At 40.9% G+C, this 20,899-nt stretch overlaps 1 protein-coding gene across 1 annotated transcript; it reads right to left on the bottom strand.

Moving 5' to 3' along the window:
- Nucleotides 1-377: 377 nt before the first annotated feature.
- Nucleotides 378-19,546, bottom strand: SUZ12 (SUZ12 polycomb repressive complex 2 subunit). Its single transcript, XM_004946169.5, has 16 exons — nt 19,028-19,546; nt 16,367-16,413; nt 16,213-16,277; nt 12,644-12,712; nt 11,992-12,041; nt 10,026-10,111; nt 8,534-8,765; nt 7,681-7,783; nt 7,279-7,384; nt 6,742-6,919; nt 5,596-5,687; nt 5,006-5,149; nt 4,090-4,247; nt 3,464-3,662; nt 2,886-2,965; nt 378-2,589 (listed from the first exon to the last, which is right to left on the bottom strand). Exons 1-16 carry the CDS (start codon nt 19,398-19,400, stop codon nt 2,244-2,246), a joined length of 2,328 nt encoding a protein of 775 aa, XP_004946226.2. The 5' UTR covers nt 19,401-19,546; the 3' UTR covers nt 378-2,243.
- Between the last annotated feature and the right edge of the window lie 1,353 nt (nt 19,547-20,899).

Here is a 20,899-nt window from a genome sequence, read left to right as displayed (position 1 = left end):
TGGACACCTTACATGCAGAGACCAGCAGATACTCAGCAACCGTTATGTGGCACAGGAAGATGAGGAGCTGAAGGTGAACACAGGCAGAGATGTCACACGGCGCTGCTGGGGGCCTTTCTGCATGCACACAAAAGGAGCGGACAACCACCGTGGCACATTTTATATTACTGAACTTTATGTACAAAATCCGATTTCAAATAAAACATTTAATGTAAAAACAACGGTTCATTTAAACAACCGAACTTGGTTTGTTTTTGCTTTTTCTTTTTTAAACATCTATTGTACCATTCAAATTGTTTAAACCAGCTTACACGGTATCTTCAAAACCTCTCAAAGGTACATATAGAAAAGGCATCTTTATAAATAGAAAACAAAGGGATTTTTTCAGCTTTTATTATAAATTGACATGACATACAAAGTTGACTGGACAGAAGTAATTTCATTACTGTTTTTTGGGGGATCACCAACTTTTTGTGCAAACAATGCTAGCCTTCTTTTAAGCATTAAGAGCGTAACTGCTTAAGAAATGACATAAGCAATAATTCTAGAACTACATCTCCCCTAAAATAATCTATTCTTTTTTTACATATGTGCACAGCTTTAGCAAATTAAAGCCAGAGAGAAATGCTCGATGAACTATCCAGAGGCGTAATTAGAGCTCGCTAAAACCCAGAGCTGGCAAATTCAAGAAGTTTGTAATGAAAGCTGCAGTTTCCCTCTTTCCTATTTTGTACACAAAATCAGTGACTAAGAACTTAATACTGGATGACAAATCACATCCACACCATTAGTTAAATAGTCTCACAGTTAAACACATCTTAAAGGACCATCAAAATCAGTATTTACATTTTATAAATTTCTGAAGACACCATTAGAAAGCTTATATACCCCTTAAACAAATAGGGAACTGCATCTCATGGTGATGGAATGAAATAAAAAATTAAAAATACCTGTATTTACAGCAGCATTGTTCCTTTATAAATAAAGAATATGAAAAATGCAATATTTTAAGGATAATAAAAAATTGAGGTGATGTCACTCAACCACAGTGCTTGCTGGAATAAACCCTTCGGTGCTGATACTGTACCAGTAGTGAAACCACTTTCCATTGGAAAAAATCTGTAAACGTATGCATAAAATGTGTTAACAGCAGTGCAAAACTGCTCAAATATAGTTTAGTCAGCATCTTAGTTTCTGTATTGAATACAATACATCACAGAATACTTGCATAAGAAGTGCAACACATTTTCTGGTCCAATTTTACAGTGCATTTTTCCCTCAAGAGTGGCATCTCAAAAGCCAAAGCTAAACCATCGGCCTGGCCTTGCAGTCTGTGCTCAGGCAAAACAGCAGGCGTGAACTTCCGAGGAAGCCCTTGGCGTCGTGCCCGCAGACGGACCACAGACTCGGCGTTAGCATGGCACACTGCAATGCAGAGCCCCCGTAAGGTCTGCATCCAATCGTTTGTGTAGCTGTGTAAATGCATACTAAAAATAGAAAAGGAGCTAATGTTCAAGTTTTAAATGGTACACTGTGTGATCAATACATCAGAATTATCCATGAAAACCAAACTGCCGGTAACCTCAAAAAGCCAAGGTGGAACTTCACTGTGTCTGCAACATGAAAAGCCAACATCTTTCCAAACAGGCACACGACAAAGGAAGTGCTAAGTTTGCCAACTTCAAAATTTTAGTGTAACATAAATTTGCCATTACCATCAATTCATAAATGATTTCAAATGCAAGGATCAAGGTTAAACTTTAAATAGTGAGACATTATTTTCACAAAAAGCTAACTGGAGAATTTCTAAATAAGAGAAGCAGAAACTGTATCCCAAACCCCTCTCCCCAACGTTTCACAACTTCATGGTAGGAAAAACAGCCAGATACAGATGCAAAAATCTTAATATAAAAACTGTTTTACATATATTTAAATTATGTAAATTCCATAAAGTTCTTAAGACACTAATTACTAAAATTACAAAAAGATTTTCATATTGCTCTTCATGCTCAAACTCTTAGAATATTGTCATTACATCACCAAAACCGATATACATGTAGTACTTGCATAATTAACTGAATAGAAACCCTGTTAAAACAATATCCTTGTTGAAATCATTTATTTCCATCCAGCAGTGCCTGTTTGGAATCTGTATTTTTTTGTGTGTAATTCTTTATAGAGCTCATGCACCCTAGAAATGTCACTTCAATGCTTGTCCGTTGAATGGAATTTCACTTCTGACTTCAGAGCTTTTGTTTCTTGCTCTGTTTTGTGACACCTGAGATGCTATCCATTTCTGAAATTCTCTCCCTCATGTTATTTTCACTGTATCCATTTGTTGTCCCACTCTGCTCCTCAGAAGATTCCTCATCCATCGGGGAGGTCGATTCTCCTTTCTCTAACTTCTGCTGCATCTCTCGGAGCCTGGCAACAGCTTTGTCTATTGACATTATGCTGATGAGGTTAAAGTCATGCATGCTGACCAGGTGTAGCATAAAGTTTCGACACAAGTTCTTCTTAATTATTTTTTGTCCGTAATTTTCAACAAACAGCATACAGGCATGATTCATTTGATTGTCAGCAATAAACCTGCCAAATTAGAAATCAACCATTATGCAAGTAGAACCAAGAAGATACACGGATGAACCGTGCTGTAGACTAGACTACTACGTAGCATCATCATTTGCAGCTTCATTGTCCTCAAAGCTGTAGCACTACGAGGCACAAGAACATGCTTTTAAACTGAACAGACAGCTTCCTATCAAACTGCCATTTAACAATCCCTTTCTAAGTACTGAATTTAAAGTGCTTAGCAAGTTGCAATGCAAAACAGCCAACCAAATACGTAACCTTTTCATATCAAAATTAAGTTTGCAGTAACATACCCGTGCTTCATAACATGAAGATTCCATAATTTCATCACTTCTTTCTCTCCTTCATTAACATCAGAGAATTCTTCAATTTGCTGGAAAGATAAAGGAGTGAGAAAAAGGACAGGAGAAGGAAAACGTGAGAACCGCATGTCTACTACAAACAGTGAAAGCACACCTACAATTCAATGCAAGTCACATACACATCAGAGAAGTAACTACTGCTGAAAACTCAAGAAATGCAGTCAAAAAGGTCAGAACCATGCTGGATCACACAGATCTGTGATCAGTTATTTCCATATTATATACACACTGCCGTATTCCAGTGACAGCACCATCTTTTTGAAGGAGACACAGTCACAAACTACATAAAACTTGTTAGGACTCACATGGACTGAGCTCATGCTGCAACCAAAGACAAGGAAATACACACTTTTTTACATCACTACTGGCAGAGCAATGCCATTTTCTGCTTACTCTCCAAGTGAATGCATAACTTTCACAATGGATGCCCTATTTGTTCCCTAAAACAACCACAAAGTATCACTTAAAAACCACAATCTACCAAAAACAGCTTTGAATTGAATAATTACAGTAATGGTTTTCTCTCGTAGCCATTCAGGGTCCTTTTCATCCTCACTATCTACTTCCATTTCTTGTGGACGGAGAGGTAAACATGTGTCACTGTGGAAATATAACCGATTGTGCCCACTGCTGTACGTCCGCTGCTGTTCTACTTCTCCATCTTCAGATTCCAGAAATTCAGACATACTTGCTTTCGTACGCTTTGGCCTAGCAGAATGAAAAACATTCACTGCTTTCAACCATTAAATCAAACATGCGAATACTATTTATGGCAGTTGATTAATACAAGTTCTTCTTTTAAGCTCCAGTTTGAAAAACTAACAGTGTAATACCGCCCATTAAAAGAAAAAAACAAGCCAACCCATAACCCCTCCCCCCAAAAAACTACACTAACTTTTGCGGAAGAGCAGTTTTAGGACAAGGCTGTTAAAAAAAAAAAAATTACCTCACGATGACACGAATGCCTCAACAGATGTAAAAAGATACCATTCCTCAACATTTTATTTAGTCAGGAACAGCTGTACTTTAATGCTAGTGAAATTTATCACTGTTCGCATGTAGCTTTAGATTTGCAGACCTCAGCCATGTGCTGTATTACACAAGTAAGAACAGACTTGCTTTTCAATCTCCCTACCTGCATACGAGTATGTGTGTGATAGGAGTTCTTTTGACTGGTCCATTGCGACTGAAGGCAAACCCAGGCTGACGATGGATATCCTGCGGGTTCCCCGCATATGAGCCGTCATAGCACTCATTGATAGACACATCTATCCTAGCACCTTTCGGATGATACTGAAACAGATGATCACAAACCTATTTAGCAGCACACCATGAGGTTTGAATGAGTGACCTTCTCAGTTCTGAATACCCTAAACAACATCCTATCAATAAGCTGACATAGCTCTAGTTCCCTTCTACACCACCCAAATAATTTTTAACTTCTAGAAACAGATTACACTAAAGCTTCCTTGCTCTACACTATCTTACTGTTTAACATGAAAACACTCAGAATATATCTATTAAATTAAGGACAGCAATAGCAAAAGCTTGCTTAACAAGAATGCTTAACAAGAAGTTAGAACACTCCTAACTAGGTAAGGAGCTGAGTTTTGGAATAATTTTCCGAGCAGGGGAGTCTTTGAAACTACTACGTACATACATAACAAAAAACAGAGTTTATCTTCAAGATCACATTGGTAGGACTTTACCAGCATGACTAAATTTAATATTGACTTGAAACGTTTACTACTTTCTTAAAGCTTCAAGAGATTTCCAACCAAATGTAGAAGACATTGCTTTTTACAACAGAAAAAGAATATGATAATGCAGAAGAGGCATCTGTTGTAAGAATGCAGCCCACAACTTTTTGTTTCTCATGTGCAAGGTCAACATTCATGTAATTTCATGTTAAGTAAAGTCAAAGGAAGCTGCAGTAAACCTGTAGATACAGTCCTCCAACTTAATTGGCTAGCAATGAAGTCACTGCATCATATAATCTGTGACAAACTGTACAGTGTTTCATACCATTGAACTACCACAATGCTACTTACAACATAATTAAAGATAAATCTGCTGTGACAAAGTTTAAGGTGTTTGAGTAAACTATACAGTTTCCGACAGTTCAGCGTGCACCATGGGCAATGCAAGTCATCTCGGGCTTCAGTCTGCTGTCTTGTGTTGTTGTTATAAAGGAACTGATGCAAACAAAGAAAAAACAGTGTCAGCATCAAATGAATTTCATCCATCAACCTTCCAACCCCAAAACAAAGCTGGACTTAATTTCAGGGAACCTCTATAGGAACTTTTTGGGATTGCCAGATCAGCTCACTTTACTGAAAAAATATATTTTGAGGATTCCCTCCCTCCATATGGAGACCACCACTCCCTCTCCAGATGTCCATTTCAGAATATGTCAGACACAGCCCCAAGAAGATTAATTTTTCTAAAATACTTCCTGTAAGAGGAAACATGTGGACTGGGTCCTCCCACGTGACTTTGGGACTTTTTGAGGCATCCGTTAAGGCAGCAAAAGAGAGTTACTCAGCCACAATTGAACCTTTCACCCAACTCAGATGTGAACATTACAATCCCTCACAGTATTTACATTCTTCCCCACCATCACCCCTCTTATTTTCAATACCTGGTAAAATATTCGCAACTTTTGTCGAGGTTCATTTAAAACATCTCTCTCTTTTCTTGTTTGAAGGTCGGCAGGCAAGGATTCTTTCACAGCTGAAAAAAAATGAAACACATGTATAAACATGCATTTCAGCTTGGGGTATAGTGGAAAAGATGGAACCTGAAGGGTACCCAGCCTTGGAAGGGAACAAGCTACTCTAGTGAACGTCTGTGCAAGTAGCTCACATCAGCAAAAAGCCTTGGTGCTTCGTACAAATCTACAGGCAAAACTACCACTTCCAAACTGTATCTTCAGAGAACTTAAGAACAGCTGGGTAAACATTTTCCTTTCTCCTTTTAAACAGACAGAATTCTTTAGCTGGAGATGCCTTTGATGTCTTTTTTCCATTGGTCTGCCTTGGGAAACATGCTGAAGTATGGTGACAACACTGGATTAATACACCCTTGGGAAAGACGCACCAGGATCTTCTCTTCTACTTATCAGATCCTCTAATTGATACAAGTTTCCTACCATTTTCACTCCTTTCTTGGCAGTGACTGAAAGCAGCACATATATCCTTCAATGCTGTGCTTTGCGCTACTGTATATTCCCACACTAAGAGTCTGCTGTACTATTTTGGAAGGAGACACTGACTTTACCAATTTACTGGCATACTCAGTTTCTCTGATGCTAAAAATACAGGTTCTAACAGTACATGAATAATCCAGCCTTGCCACATCCCTATTCCTCCTAATTATTACATAGTAAACTAGTACACATCTATTGTTAGTCAGCAGTCAATTCCTTTCGCAAGCCTGAGCCACAAACCTGCCTAACAGATTACACAGTAGAGATTCTAAAATACAAGGAGAGATGGTACAAGGAAATAGAAAACGGAACAACTCTGACAGTGAAAGTTGAAGTACTTTCCTGCTTCTGTTGCCTTTCTCCTATTAGAAAATACTTCACAGTCACACGTTTTAAGTGTCAGCCATTTATCTATAAAGACTTACGAAAAAATTTAAGTCTCTGCCATCCCTAGCTCAGGTAAAATACTCAATTCAGAAGATAGAAATCAGCCTTAATTTAATATTCTTGTACAAAGAAACTTCGAAACACAAAAGTGCTAATCATGATTATTCAGCACCAGAACTAAAGTTTGCTTACCTATAGTCTGAGTAGGTTTAACAGAATTGGGTTTGTTCTCTTGAGGCAGGCTTTCAGAATTTCGTGTTGCAAGAGGCTTGGCTATAGGAGCTGTAGACTTATCATTTGTGTCTCCTGTCCAACGAAGAGTAAACTGAAGTGTAGGTCCCTGAGAAAATGTTTCAAATGGAGGCAACCTCTGATGAAATAAAAAAAGAAAAAGCAAAACCAAAACTCCCTTAGAATTAGTGCCTCTTAAAAACAGACAATATGCATGTTTTTCTAAGACAAATGCATAAATCATTGAAAAAAATAGTTGCTGTACCTCCAATAGTTGCTAACATCTCTGCTTGTCTAATGATCTAGTGTAGCCAAAGCTTTCCTAAACCAAGAGTTCAATTTAAACTTGTTTCCACACATCCTGAAACAGAGGTACTGTTTCTTGTTTAGCCTATTTCATTTTCAGAGCAGCAGCCACTGCACTTTGAATTATTTTTCACCTTTATCCAGAACATTTAAAGGAAAGGCAAGTCTTTCAGCTACTAAAACAACCCATACCTTCCCATCAAGTATTGTTTCCCATGTTGCTCTTTTCTTACTGATGGGACACTCTTCCATTTCCTGCATGGCCACTTCATATTCTCCATCCAGAAGCTGCAATCGTCTGTCAGTGAGAAGTATGTCTTGTGAGTAATAAAACTAATTTTTAATTTTGTTGTTTGCTTATGAAAATGTAAAATATATATCACAGTAACTAACTTTCCATGAAACTAAATGTATATTTTCAGGCAAATTTAAACATGAGCTTTGAAACCTACAGATAGTAAGACTAAGATCTTATTGTACCTCCTAAATAAAAATGCAGGAAAAGACAGCAAACAAATTAAAAAACAAGTTTAAGTTTACTATTAAAAAGTCTATAATAATTAACAGAAGCCATATTTACTGTGGAATTATTACCTGTTTTTATCAAATACAGTCATTTGTGCTACAAATGTCTTTTCTCCATCTTCACGATTTGAAGAATTTCTTTTTCTTCTAGCTGGAAGCTCCTCATTGACATCTGCACATAACAAACATGGCACTCAATTATTATGAAGGCACAAACTTGAATAACAGAACAGCTTCTACACAATTATACTACTGGCTGTTGATTGTGTTAGATGTATTACATATAACATAATAACACAGTATTTAATGAACAGCTAAATGCCAATGGGAAGAGCACTTCGCAGCACATCAATCATATTTTAGATCTGTTTGTGTGTATTTACAGCCCCATTATATTACTCTGTTAGTATAAAGAAACTTGGATTTGGTCTTCACCCTTTTTAGTTAAAAAACAGTAAGACAAGAACGTTTGTATCCCATATGCAAACTTCAAAGCAGCAACATTTGTGAAATAACACCTTGATAAGATTTAAAAAGGTAACATTTAAAAAATATATTTATTGGATCATCATTTCATTTTGATGAGAGAGCACAAGAGCACCCACAGCTGAGTCAGTACTGACCAGTGTTAATGTAGGTCAAAAGTCAGTTCCATAGACCACAGTTACATTATTCCCCTATGGGCAGTGCCTAACACCTTCACCATTGCACACTAATACAAACTGGTGTTAAATTTACACAGAAATAGAAACAGTTTCTAGCTAAAAACTACAGTTCAGCCCTATTGTGGAAAAGACTGAAAACGAGTGCAAGTCAATTCAGTCACTCATCTATTACTGCCTCCCCCGAGTAGGACCTACATTGCAGATCATGACAACTACAAGATAAACCTCATAAAATAATATTTAAAGACTGAATTTACCAATGTTTTCATTAGTTTCGCCATTAATCAGTCCATTAAAATCTCTTCTTCCTGGGCGAGTTACTCTGAATAACAATGAGTAAGACTTCACCATATGGCTGTTGCTTGGTTCAAACTCATTGCTGGAAACTGCAAGTGATGGGAAGTTGCCTGGTTTGATTTGACTGAGGTCTGGGTTTAAAGGCACCTGCTTTTTACCTGTAGGAACCTGTCTTATTGGACAACTGACATCCTGTAGGAAAACAAGAAAGCTAAGGTTTAGATTTTTAGAATACAAAATTAATTGAGATTACTTGTTACAAATTATAATTCATGGATTGTACTGTCATCTTTTTGAAAATAAGCCCTGTAACAAGGGTAAACAGGAACAGAAAGGACAATGCCAGGTTTTAAATGAAAAATACACTTCAAAGTGTACATAAAAATGGCAACTTCTAGCAACAGCCATCTTTCTCTAAGTGATTAAATTAATACTAGCATGAGACATTCTGAAAAAAACTGTAGAACAGTCATTAATGCTAATTTAATTCTGTTTACTTAGAGAAATGAAATGTTTTGGTTATATATACATTCTAACAGCTTCCTATCTTCGCTTTCCAATATTACAAAGTGCACTTATGTACCATCAGGGAGATGAAGACCCACTTCCCTAGGATTTATTATATTCAGTATCTCTCAGATAGATCATGGAACACTGTGAAATATTGGCAAAACAAGGCAAGACGGCCTAAGCATAAAATTTGCAACAAAACATACTTCAAAATGTTAACTCTTAAAACCACACCAAACAGTTCAATATTCTTAGGGAAAATATACAGAGTTCTCACTATGACTTTTCCCTTTTTGGTTAAAAATTATGGTGTGCATTACTGAGCCACCCATAGCTGTGAAGATAATCTGTCAGCTGGTGTGAAACATAGCTAAAGCAGGAAAAGAAGGGATGAAAATTCTGTATGATTCATAGTAGCTAAAATCTCCAATAACTGAGATGGTCAATGCATAAATGCGGGTACAGAAAAAGCAAGGAAAGAGATAAGACTTGGCAGATGACTTGGGACTTCAGAACAGTTACAACTTCCATTTCATCTGTTAACTCTAAGAAGCATAGAGTATTTTGTGACTGTCAACAGAACTAATGGTTTAATGGTGTGATACAAAAAGTGAAAACAGAGGTGGGGCTGAAATCCAGAATGAGTGAATATGACTTACAGTAAGCGAAATTCAATGAGAATAAGGTGGAATGCCTTTGTAAAACTTCCAGTTATTTCTCAGGGAGCAGAGGAAAAAAAGATTTATGTATTTACTTCTGAATAATCCTCTATTCGGTGAACAGAAAACAATTTCTATTGATGAGTAAATAAACACTAAATTAATCTCAACAGAAACATAATTTCACCATTAGCTTCGTGTGTGGCAGTGTTAAATAGATGTTCCAGAATCACATCCACGCTTTGCTCTACCACATATTAATAGTTTGTCAAACCACTCCTACCTTTCGTTTCTTGTGGCAAACTTTCACAAGCAGTACTTCCAGGGTTACAGAATTTTGTTCATTCTCTGAGTTTTGTGATGGCTTATCTAAAGAGAAAAAAATATTTTAAGTTCTGAAAAAGTAGAACTGTTGAGTGAAGTAAATCAATGTGAATATTTTTGAACCATAGCTACATTCAGGCACAAAGATTCCAGTTGATTCTAAGTGTCAATTCTCCCTATATTTATTCCAAATTCCCACTTTAGAACATATCCTACTTAATAACTATTAGCAGATTAAAAACATCGAAGTTGATCTGTAACATCTAATAGTACACTTACTCTTAGTTTCCTCTTGAAAATAATTATTTTGTCACAAAAACAGAACAGGGAAGAAAAGAAGCAAGCAAGCTTCAGTTCTGGAACAAGAGTCACGGAGATGATTGTGAAGACAGCCCATGTGCTGAACCAGCACACTACACGTGAACAAACACGTGCTACAGGGGCAAACTTGAACAAGTAGCATGTGCTTCAGTTGGGAATTCCAGCAGCTGATCTAAAGATGCCAGCAGTTTTATGAAAAAATGGATTTTTTTTTTCAAATTTTAAACCCAAGATGCATTGAAAAACTTTTCTTAGGAAAAACAAAGAATAAAAAAGCCACCACGCTCTCTTGAAAGAATTTCCAAAATATTTTTCTATCCAGATAAATGAGTGCATCAGTTGTGCCAGCTTCCTTAAATATTTTCCATATCTCCTATTTACTGTAGTGCACACTGTGTGTATTAGTAATGGACACGCTCCTGCCACATGTAGCACTCTCTTGAAATGAAAGTTTTTATACTTAACAATACAGAAGCCAACAAATACAGCACTGTATTAAAAATTCTACTACAGCCCACATCTCCATAGGACTTGTGGTTTCTCATATGAAAATCTGAAGGCTACATGTCCCACAAAGTAGCTCAAGGCAGATACAAATAATATTCTCAAATTCCAGAAGCAGAGCATTCCTGATCAAGCAATTCGAAGAACTCAGAATGATGTTACAATTCACAACCACATGCTCATGGAAATGTAGACATCTGCAACTTGAAATTTCAAACATCTTACTGAACAGATCCAGTTAGGCACAAAATGATTTAAAGGAACAGAAAAGCTTCCAGAATAAAGTATAGAACCTGCTATAGGATTGACAGTAGCTTTTATACCCAGGAAGTAATATGTAATTCAGAATATTTGCAAATGAAAAAAAAAAACAGAAGCACCATTAAATTTTAATGTATAAACAGGTAATATTTTTCAGGGAAGTAAAAAGACAGGGAATTTACCAATGCTTACACAGCATAAAGCATGTAACTTCTGCTTTTGTTATGGGAACAGAACCCTTCATTCTGGTCAGGGAAGTCCAATATTCTGATTTTGAGAAGTAGTGCCTTACGTGCATAAAAGACGATAAAATGATTGTAAGTCACCGGTAGATGATCGCAGCCACCCTCAGTCTGTGACATGACTTTGCCTAATTTCTGGGCTCTACCTGATACAATTTGCCCTCACACCTGTGCTTCGCAGGCAAAAAAAAAGAACAAGAAAACCAGAGCACTGGATCTGCTAACTAGTTCCAGTTTTGAAGCTTTCTTGGTGGTCAGCTGTGCTTTTTTAACCATACTTCAAAGATATAGTTACATAAAATCACTTTCTTCAGGAACTCCTCCCTCAAGGTCTATTTCAAGGTTGAATGGATGATGGAGAAGTCATTGTTTTGTCTAAAAACCTGCAGGGCTTATCTGTTTAACATTACAAACACACTGAAACATATTCAAAGCTCACACTGAAGTCCTGTAACTAACAGGACAGATAGAGAATAAATAAGTTAAATCTGCATCTAAGCAGCAGAGATTGTAACACATCATTCAAATATTCCCCTCAGATCTATATTAATTTCAAACTTGTACACATTAATGGTGCAATAAGTGAAGCAAGCATACCATTTTTATGGAAGAAACCAGTAAACGTAAGTTGCAGATGAGCAGACAGGCTAAAAAGAAAAGAGAAATGATATGTTAAAACAATAAGTATTTTTCCACACAGCAGCCCCCGCTCACTGTTTCAGGACAGCTCGAACCCGTAACGGAGGAGTACTTTCCTTTAACTGCTTTGTAACTGCTTGGAAACAGCACACATTAAGTTGCAGTGGGTGCAAAGCTATAGACCAGTCTTCTCTTTACAGACTAACTCCATTTTATGACTTAATAGTGAGTAGGACAGGGGGAAGGTAGGGGTTTGAAAGGGTGCTTCGTGAAGACATGAGATGCTGCTATCACAGGCACGTGGGTGTTCCCTAGGCATCTGTCAGCACAGGCAGTTTAATGGAAACTGCCTAGAACCAATTTGGTTTTTTCCCCCCACACAACTATGAACACAGGCTTAAGAAGGGCACGCATACAGTTGTATAAACCCTCATTATTACAACCAGCACACATCACTCGTTTTAACATTTTAATCTATGTTTCAATGGCAGAGTATCTTAGTTCTCCTAACTACTCCATCACCTTAATTTTGTCAATCAAAAAGCCTTTCAATTTAGAATATGCACGTGCTTATCCCTACAAACATACATACATATATGTACAACATTACCTGTGAGATTCTTGTTCTCCCTTCATTTTCTCTACTTTTGATAACATATCATCTACTTTGAACGTTTTCCTGTAAAGAAACAGGAAGAGAATAGTTGGAGTATAGTCATCATATTTAACAAGATGTATTCAGTCTGAACTTTGACTTGATTATTTATCAAAAACTATACATGTAATTTTAGCCTTCCATTTACAAAGAACCCTTTTTTGGACATTTTTAGCTGTAGTTGCACATCCGTGTTATAGGAATACAACCATAATACAGCTTTTCTAGCAGGAGCAACATAGCACAAATAATTAATTAGACCTTTCATAAGTAATGTGATTGCTGATAGGAAGTGCCTTTGAACAGCATGTTAAAACCTTGCTATGAACGTGTCTAATGGCATCCCAGCTCAGCTCAAAGAAAATCCTCCTGCTTTAGTGACAGTTCAGACAACCAGAAGCATTCAAGTAAACTCTCCAGCCACTGCTATTTTCATCTTGACCAAATCATGAAAACCATTTAAAATCCCAAACAAAATACTTAAAAACCTAATGATAATAGAAGATTTCTCCTCCACAGTGTTGCATTAAGTAGACACACACAAAACACACTGAATTTTGAACCTACTTATGGAGCTCACTCATAGGAAATGCAGGGGAAAAACATGAGTGTTACAGAGAACAATCACTTTAAATCATTTCAACATCAGTCTGCCTGTGCTTCTATATTCAGCCTGCTTACTATATATACATCATTTAATAATCATTGTTAAATGAAGTTCACACATGAACATTAGTTACTCAATAGTTTCTGGAATAATCTTTCGATTTCTCTTTATAGGAAAATTGATGTTTGGACCTAGAGGGCAACCAAATTGCATAGACTGAAGGAAAAGCACAAAACCAGTGAAGGTATCCTTCCTTTGTGTCTTACACCAATAACTGCTGCAGCTTGCATGTAATACTTGCAGGCATTAACAATGCAAAAAGAAGAATGACATGTTTCCAAATGTCAAAGTCAGGGCAGGCAAAATAAAAGACATCATAAAATTTTTCAGAAAATAAGTAAAAATGGCAACAGCAAAGAAACACAACAAAACCCATTAAATCAACTTTGCTGCCTTTGAAGTTAACTTCTAAGAGCACGAGGAAGTACTGCATAACTGTTTTCATGCATGAATAAAGAACACAGTGGCTTAAGTGACAAAACTGAGCTTACAGTAGCCCTTAACACCTAGGGTTTGTAAGGCAGTATTTACTTGTGGTAGGAGTGTGTTCATTTTACACATTCCTCTCACCACCCACTCTTACTCCTATCCAGTCAGTAATAATTAACAAAGTATTAAAAGTCACATCATAGTAGCATGCCACTGCCCTGCCAATAAATAAAAATACTCCATTATCAAAATACTGTATGGGAAGCATTTGTTCCAACTATATCATTTGATTGAATATGAAAATAACACTGACCCACAGGCCAACAGCCCATTTCAATCTTCCATTAAGTATCACTTTACCAAAGCACACAGCCCAAGCTGATATGTGCTCATTAGCTACTGCCTATCAGCATCTCTCTATACTTGAAGCATCCTGGCTGTTACAGATACTAGGCTCCATACTAAACATCGACCAACAGCAATGAAAAATTCCTCGGTAAAAATACAGTTGTAGTTCCCTACTTCCCACTGATAAGCTTTGTCTGGCATTTTTCTCAGATTATTGTAGGGCTGGTTCCAAGAGATGTGGAGCGATAATCACTGCTGTAATGGTTAATTTGCATCAAGTTTGGAGATAACTTTGTTGTGTTTTACATACAACATTGTTGATCAAAATGGCCATTAAAAAAAATGATCAGGAATTTAAGAATGGCAAAATTACTAAGTCTGAGAGGGAAAATAAATAAATAGGCATCTATTATAAAGGTCAGTGTAAACAGACCAAGAATTATGAGCTCCAGAAGGTAACGCTTTGCTAACAGAACTCTGTTTTTATCATACTGAAGCAAGGTACATAAATCTTTCCATACAAGCCCTAGTAAGATCTTCCACTCTAGTTTGGGCATTTTCCCTCTTCTAAAACCTCTTAAAGATTGAAATGGCTGCTAATCTGTCAGTTATGGATCAGAACCAACCTGAAATCACAGCTCTGAAACTGAGTACCACGGGCACTAAAATAACTCATTGTGTTTCAGAGACAAACTAAGCATTATTTGTGCTGCTGAAATTGATCTGGAATTTGGAACAGTGGACAACATAACGTACATGCACAGTATCACTTGTTTCCCAGCAACGACTGCAAACATTCACAGAAACAGAGTAAGATTCAGGTAAAAGATCACATGCATTTCAATCAACTATAAATTAAAATAAGTACTAAGCAAGAACAACTTCCTGTTGCACAATTCTAGTTTAAGAAAAAAACAAACACAAGAGCCACCTGAACACTTTCTCCTTCCAATCTGGCTCTGCCCTACTTTAAAAGATGCAAACAATCCACTTTGGTAACTTCTGTAAGAAAAAGCAGCAACTTCAAGAAACGAATCTGATCAAAAGACAAGATATGTCCGAGCAGTGTCAGTCCTGAAGCTGTACGTTATTGATGCCATTGTAATGAAACTGCAAGAACATTAAATTAAACCCAAGTGACCTGAGGATGCTAAGTATAGCCTCTTTAAGTTGATTTAAATGTCACAAATTCTACTGCTTAACAGATCATTCAAAAGTTACCTTGCTTAGACATAAATACCGTATAAAGCAGAACTATCTGCAAAATCTGCTGCAATTTCTTGTGTTCATTATCAACTACTGTCCCACAGCAACTGATACACAGCGAGAACTTCCCTGTTAAAACATGACCTGTTCAAGCTACAAAAAAACCCTCCTAAAGTAGCAAAGGAGTTTCTGTGAGAGGAAAAAACTAAAGGGACTTTGCAACTCTACAAACAACAAACACCAACACGTGCACTTCTCATGCTGCAATATTTATGTATTTTAAAGTCTACTGCCATGCAGCTCTAACACCTCATACGATATTAACAGCAATTTGGCAACATCAAAACTGAAGCCCATTTCTCAGATACATGCAGTTCAAAACAACCTTTTTAAAGTGCTTGCTGGATCTTTTGTGAAATGCTACAAATTAACCTCATTTGTTTTTCACCTGGTTAAAATAGTTACAGGAAAGAGTACTGGTGCCTTCTACTCCAAAATAACAAAAGGGACAGAAGGGAGTTTTGCCTTCTTAGTTCTTTTGATTTTTTCATATTTTCATTTTTAAAATGTTCAGGTCACAGTTTAAATATTCATGATTAAGCATCACTGATTTCCTAAGCCCTGATGCTAAACAGCTTTTAATTAATTTATTTACTTTTAAGAAATTCGGCCCCCAAACACAAAGCAGACGTGGCTCACTCAGGATTCTGCAGTCACCACACTGCAGTGCTCTCCGCAGCAGAAATCACAGCTATAAAAATCACACACACTTCACATGGCAGAAAAGTTCTTTGGTTTTACAAATAACTGTAAAACGATGATTGAAGTTTCTGAAGTTAACATTTAGGATTACTTTTTAAACTAATTGTTTTACCTTTTTATATTTGTTCGGGAGTTTCTGTGGGACATGTAAGTAAGAGTTCTGTGCAAAAATATTGGCTGCGGGAAAAGAAATGAGAAAGATTAACATGCTTTATTAGCTTGCCACAAGTCCAAAGTAAAAGCATGATAAAAACCCGATTACTCACTGCTATGAGATTCCGGGTACGTAGAAATCTGTATATCTGTGTTGGTTCTGAGAAAAAGAAACACGCATTATCCACCGTGCCTTAAACCTCTACAACAGCCTTTAACGATGCGACAGTATCCCACTTAACACATTATTTGTTTTTAACGATGATCACAGAAGTGGCAGTTTAAGCACTGCATCATGATGTCTAAATAACTCCGAGTAAACAAGTCATTATTCTACCTACTGTAAAACACAAAGTGCCTTCTTGTTTAAGCTACCAGAAACCCTTAGCAACAACTCACACAACTACGACTGCTCCTTTTCTGCAGAACACGCTTCTTACAGACTTCACATCATAGGAAGGCAGAGAGAAGGACCCACACATGGTGCAATTTGTTGCTGAAGAGGTAAGCTTTCTTTGCCGAGTTAATGATCACGTCTGATTTTTCATCCTGACCAATGCACTGAGGTCACTTCCACAATGTACCAAAACAAGAGTAAGCAGACCACTGACAATGACACATTACAGATCGTTTAAACGAAGAAATTAAATTGAAAAAGCTTAAATACGAATTGGACCAGAAAAATGTTGGTTCTGGTAAAGCAGTTACTGTTCCAAAGTGAATGATGGGTAATAGAGCTGCACTCCACACTGACATGAAAGTGCAGCACCGTCTGAAACAGATTTAACCGAAGTTCGGAAGAGCAAGACTTGCTTACAGAAAAGGGGACCTACAGTTAAGTTTTAGCCAATTAAGTTAGATCTGGATGAAAAGGTTTGGATTAGGTTATGTCTTAAACATTAAAACTAAATTGAAAAGTATTCATTTTAGAATGAAATGGAAGTCACCTTCATTAGGTAACGTCAGCAGGAAGCGTGGAAGCGACTTGGTAAAACAAATGGAGAGGAGGAGGCAGAGAGCAGCAAATGCCTGTGCTACGGCTGCTAGCACTGCAACTGCTTCCCATGTAACGGAACCAACCAAATATATACATAGGCGTGTAAAGAAACACAGTATTTCACTCTTCAGTTACTGCAAAGGTCTTATTTTTAAACGCTGAAAACCTGGTTTTGATCTACAGAATTTTGATATTAGAAGTGAAAAAGGAGAGCATTATCTGATCCTCATCCATTTTTAAAGATATGATTCAGTCTCATTTCTACATACGCGAATGTAAGACCTCAAACAACCAACCATTAGAGAGGTGCATTGTTATAAAGAGAAGGAAATCCTACAGATTCCAGTATTTTAGAAGCCTGATGAAAACCAATAAAATTTGGTTTAATGCAAAGTAGAAGCTGACATCACTGTGACATCTGTATTTTGCAAGATAGTAAAAAAGGACATTAAATGGAAAGAACAGAAAAGAACGAACCATATGCTTTAGCTGAAAGTGAAAATACTGAGCAGTCACGGCTTTTAAAGAAACACCTTAGTTCTCAGTCTCCAAAGAAATCTGTGATATCATTCAGAAAGGTACGAAAACGTCAAACTACATTCATGATAATGTCTGTAACTTAAAAGACAGCGTGCTGCTGCTTCAACTTCAGCCTTCCCAACAAGGAAAAGCCCGTGCCACGCTTCTCAGCCTGCCAGCAGACATATGTTTCAGAAGTCCACACTTCTCAGCAAAAGCCTAAAATAAATCTTTATCTTTTTCTAGCACGTGACCTCACGAAGGGACAAAAACACTCAACCACAGTGTGATTCAATGCTGCGTCTGTCAGGATTTCTTAACCCACAATTTACTTCTTGCAGGTTCTCCACGACATCCACTCCACGGCGTTAACCCACTGCGACACATCCCGGCCCCACCTGCACCGTTCCTTTCTCTGACAGACAGGGGCACAGACCAGAGACATCGTCCCCCAAACCTCTGACACTCAGCTTACAACTCCCGTCTGCTGCCCGACCTATTTGCAGCACGGCACTTATCGATCAGACAGCTTCTTTACCAAGAGTGAGGTTGAAAGGACGCGGCATGAGGAAAGCTTTGAGACAACACCAGAAGCTCCAGCGCTTTATCAAACGCTGTCACCGTCTGTAGCAAGCGAGTGCGGGCGGTGACAGCACTGATCCCAGAACCTCAGCACGCATTTTGTGGGACACCGAAAACTTCCTTCCATTCCCGCCCCGGGAACCACGCAGCACACCGTACGCTTATTGCCGCTCTATGCTTTTGAATCAGATTTCCGTAAATAACTTTCCGGTGCCTCCACGGGGAATCCTCCTCCTCCCCTCTCCCACCGCTGCCGCAGGGAGATGCCCGGCTCCCGAAGGTCAATTTCCAACACGCAATCCCAACCGGGGGACAGTCGTTACCAGACAAAGGGACGCCCCGTACAGCGGCACAGCGCAGCATCCGTCGCCCCGCGCCCGTTCAGCGGCCCGCGCAGCCCCGGGGGGCGCCTCCCCCGCTCAGCTCCCGCCGCCCCGAGCGGAGGAAGCCCGGCAGCCGCACCAGCCCCAAGTTCCCGGCCCCGCCGCTCGGCTCCCGGCCCCGCGCTTCCGCCCGAGCCCCGCCGGGCCCCCCGCCTCCCCGGCAGAGCCCCCCTCCCTCCCCCGAGCGTGTTTACCCCCGGAAGCCCCTCAGCCCTCCCCTCCTCCTCCTCCTCCTCCTCCCGCCCTTTCTGCCGCGGCCCCGGCCCCGCTCCCGCCCCCGGCCCGGTGCTCACTCTCGAAGGCCTGAAGAAAGAGCTCGTGGTCGGCCTGGATCTGCTCCATCTTCGGCTTCTTCACGGGGGGCAGCGCGGCTGTCGCCGCCGCCGCCGCTGAGGAGGCCGAGGAACCGCCCGAGTAACCGCTTCCTCCGCCGCCGCCGCCGCCTCCTCCCGCCGCCCCACCGGATTTACCGGCCGGGGCCGCCGCCGCGGCGGAGCCCACGAACCCTCCGCCTCCGCTGCTGCTGCTGCTGCTGCCGCCGCCGCCACCGCCGCCGCCACCTCCTCCTCCTCCTCCGCCGCCGCCACCTCCACCTCCTCCTCCGGCCGCGCCGCCGGCGGAGCCCGAGCTGGGCCCCGCGCCTCCACCATGCTTCTGAGGAGCCATGGGCCCGGCCCCGAGAGCGCCCCGACGGGACGGAGACCGAGCGGGGAGGGAGGGGGCGGCCGGGGCGGGTGGGCGAGGAGGGGGGAGGGGAAGCGCCGAGCTCCAACTCCTCTAAGTCTCCTCCGCTCCGCTCTCCTCAGCGCTACGACCAGCCGAACCCGACGACCACGACGCGCCCGCCTCCGCCACTCTCCCATTGGCTCCGAAGATGGCGCCGCAGCGCCCGATTGGCCGGCGCCGGGCCCGCCCCCACGTGACGCACGGATGGTTCTGGAAGAGTTTGGTTGGTCGGTGCGGTTCGCCGCTTGGCGCTTCTCCCCTCCCCCTCCTTTGAACTGAATTCGCGGGAAAGGGCCGCTCGCCCTCCGGCGCGGGGCACGCTGGGTAGAGCGGGCCGCCTCTGCCTGGCGCCCGGGTCCCGCCCCGCCGCCCGGCCCTCAGCGCTCCTTCAGCGCTGCTTCGGCGCTGCTCCGCGGCTCCGGCGCTCAGCTGGGCGCTCCCTGCCCATCCTCTGCCCTTGGCGCTCTGTTCTTGCGGTATCCCCGCGGCCGCCCAGGGTGCCGCTGCCCCGTTCGCATGAGGCGACCGCCCGCCGCAGTCCTGAGGAGCCGGCTCGGTCGGAGCCTCCGGTCTGGTGACAGCCGGCATCGCTTCTGTGGTAAAAGTGGCCGTGCTGCGTCGGAGCGGAGGTGTGACTGCAGCGGGACCTTCACCCTCAGCCCTGGGGTTCCCTCAGAGGGGAGGAGGCGCGAGTGGAACGAGGCTGAGGCAAAACTTCTGCCCGGCATTCTCCCCGCCACTCAGCGGCGCACGGAGAACAGAGCGGCTGTCCCACGGGCGCGGCTGTCCGGTCCCCACCGGCTCGGCTGTCCCCGCCGCTCCCTTTGCTTTCCCGCACGCGGTGCGGCGGAGGCGGCCCACGTGCGAAGCGCGGCGCTCTGAGGTGCGCTGCCGCAGACGGACACAGCGCCGCCGGGAGGGGAGGGCGGTGACGGGCGGGCAGAGAACAGCGGCCGGAGCTCGTCGTGCTGTAACGTGTAAGGGCCTCACGTTACCGGCGAGCGCTCTCAGCTGATGTTTTGAGTTACATATATATACCTGCACTAATTTCTGTGTACTTCTTTAAATTCATCTTTGCCGCCTTTTCACCTACATTCTTTCTTTTTATACCTCCAAAGAAGTTATATTTATTAAAGATTACGTTACACACCTGTTCATCATCATAGTCTTTGCTTAGTAATCCAGTTTCTTGGTCATACAATCATTAAGGTTGGAAAAGACCACTAAGATGGGTCATTCCGACCACAGTCTGTTCCCTAAACTTCCCTGCACTCCCCAACCCTCTCTTTTGCTGCTGCTGAATATATCCTGTCACCTGCTGGCAGCAGTACGTTTCTGAGGACCTGACGTGTAGCTTCTCTTGTAACACCAGGGGACTTCTTGCCAACACTTGTGTTGCGTTGGGTGTCTGCCAGTCTTCTGAAAGCGTAAATAGCAAT

The sequence above is a fragment of the Gallus gallus genome, chromosome 18, assembly GCF_016699485.2.
Source record: "Gallus gallus isolate bGalGal1 chromosome 18, bGalGal1.mat.broiler.GRCg7b, whole genome shotgun sequence".
NCBI classification, from domain to species: Eukaryota; Metazoa; Chordata; class Aves; order Galliformes; family Phasianidae; genus Gallus; species Gallus gallus.
Note: the sequence above shows the minus strand (reverse complement) of the source record. Positions and strands in the feature narration are given on the sequence as shown.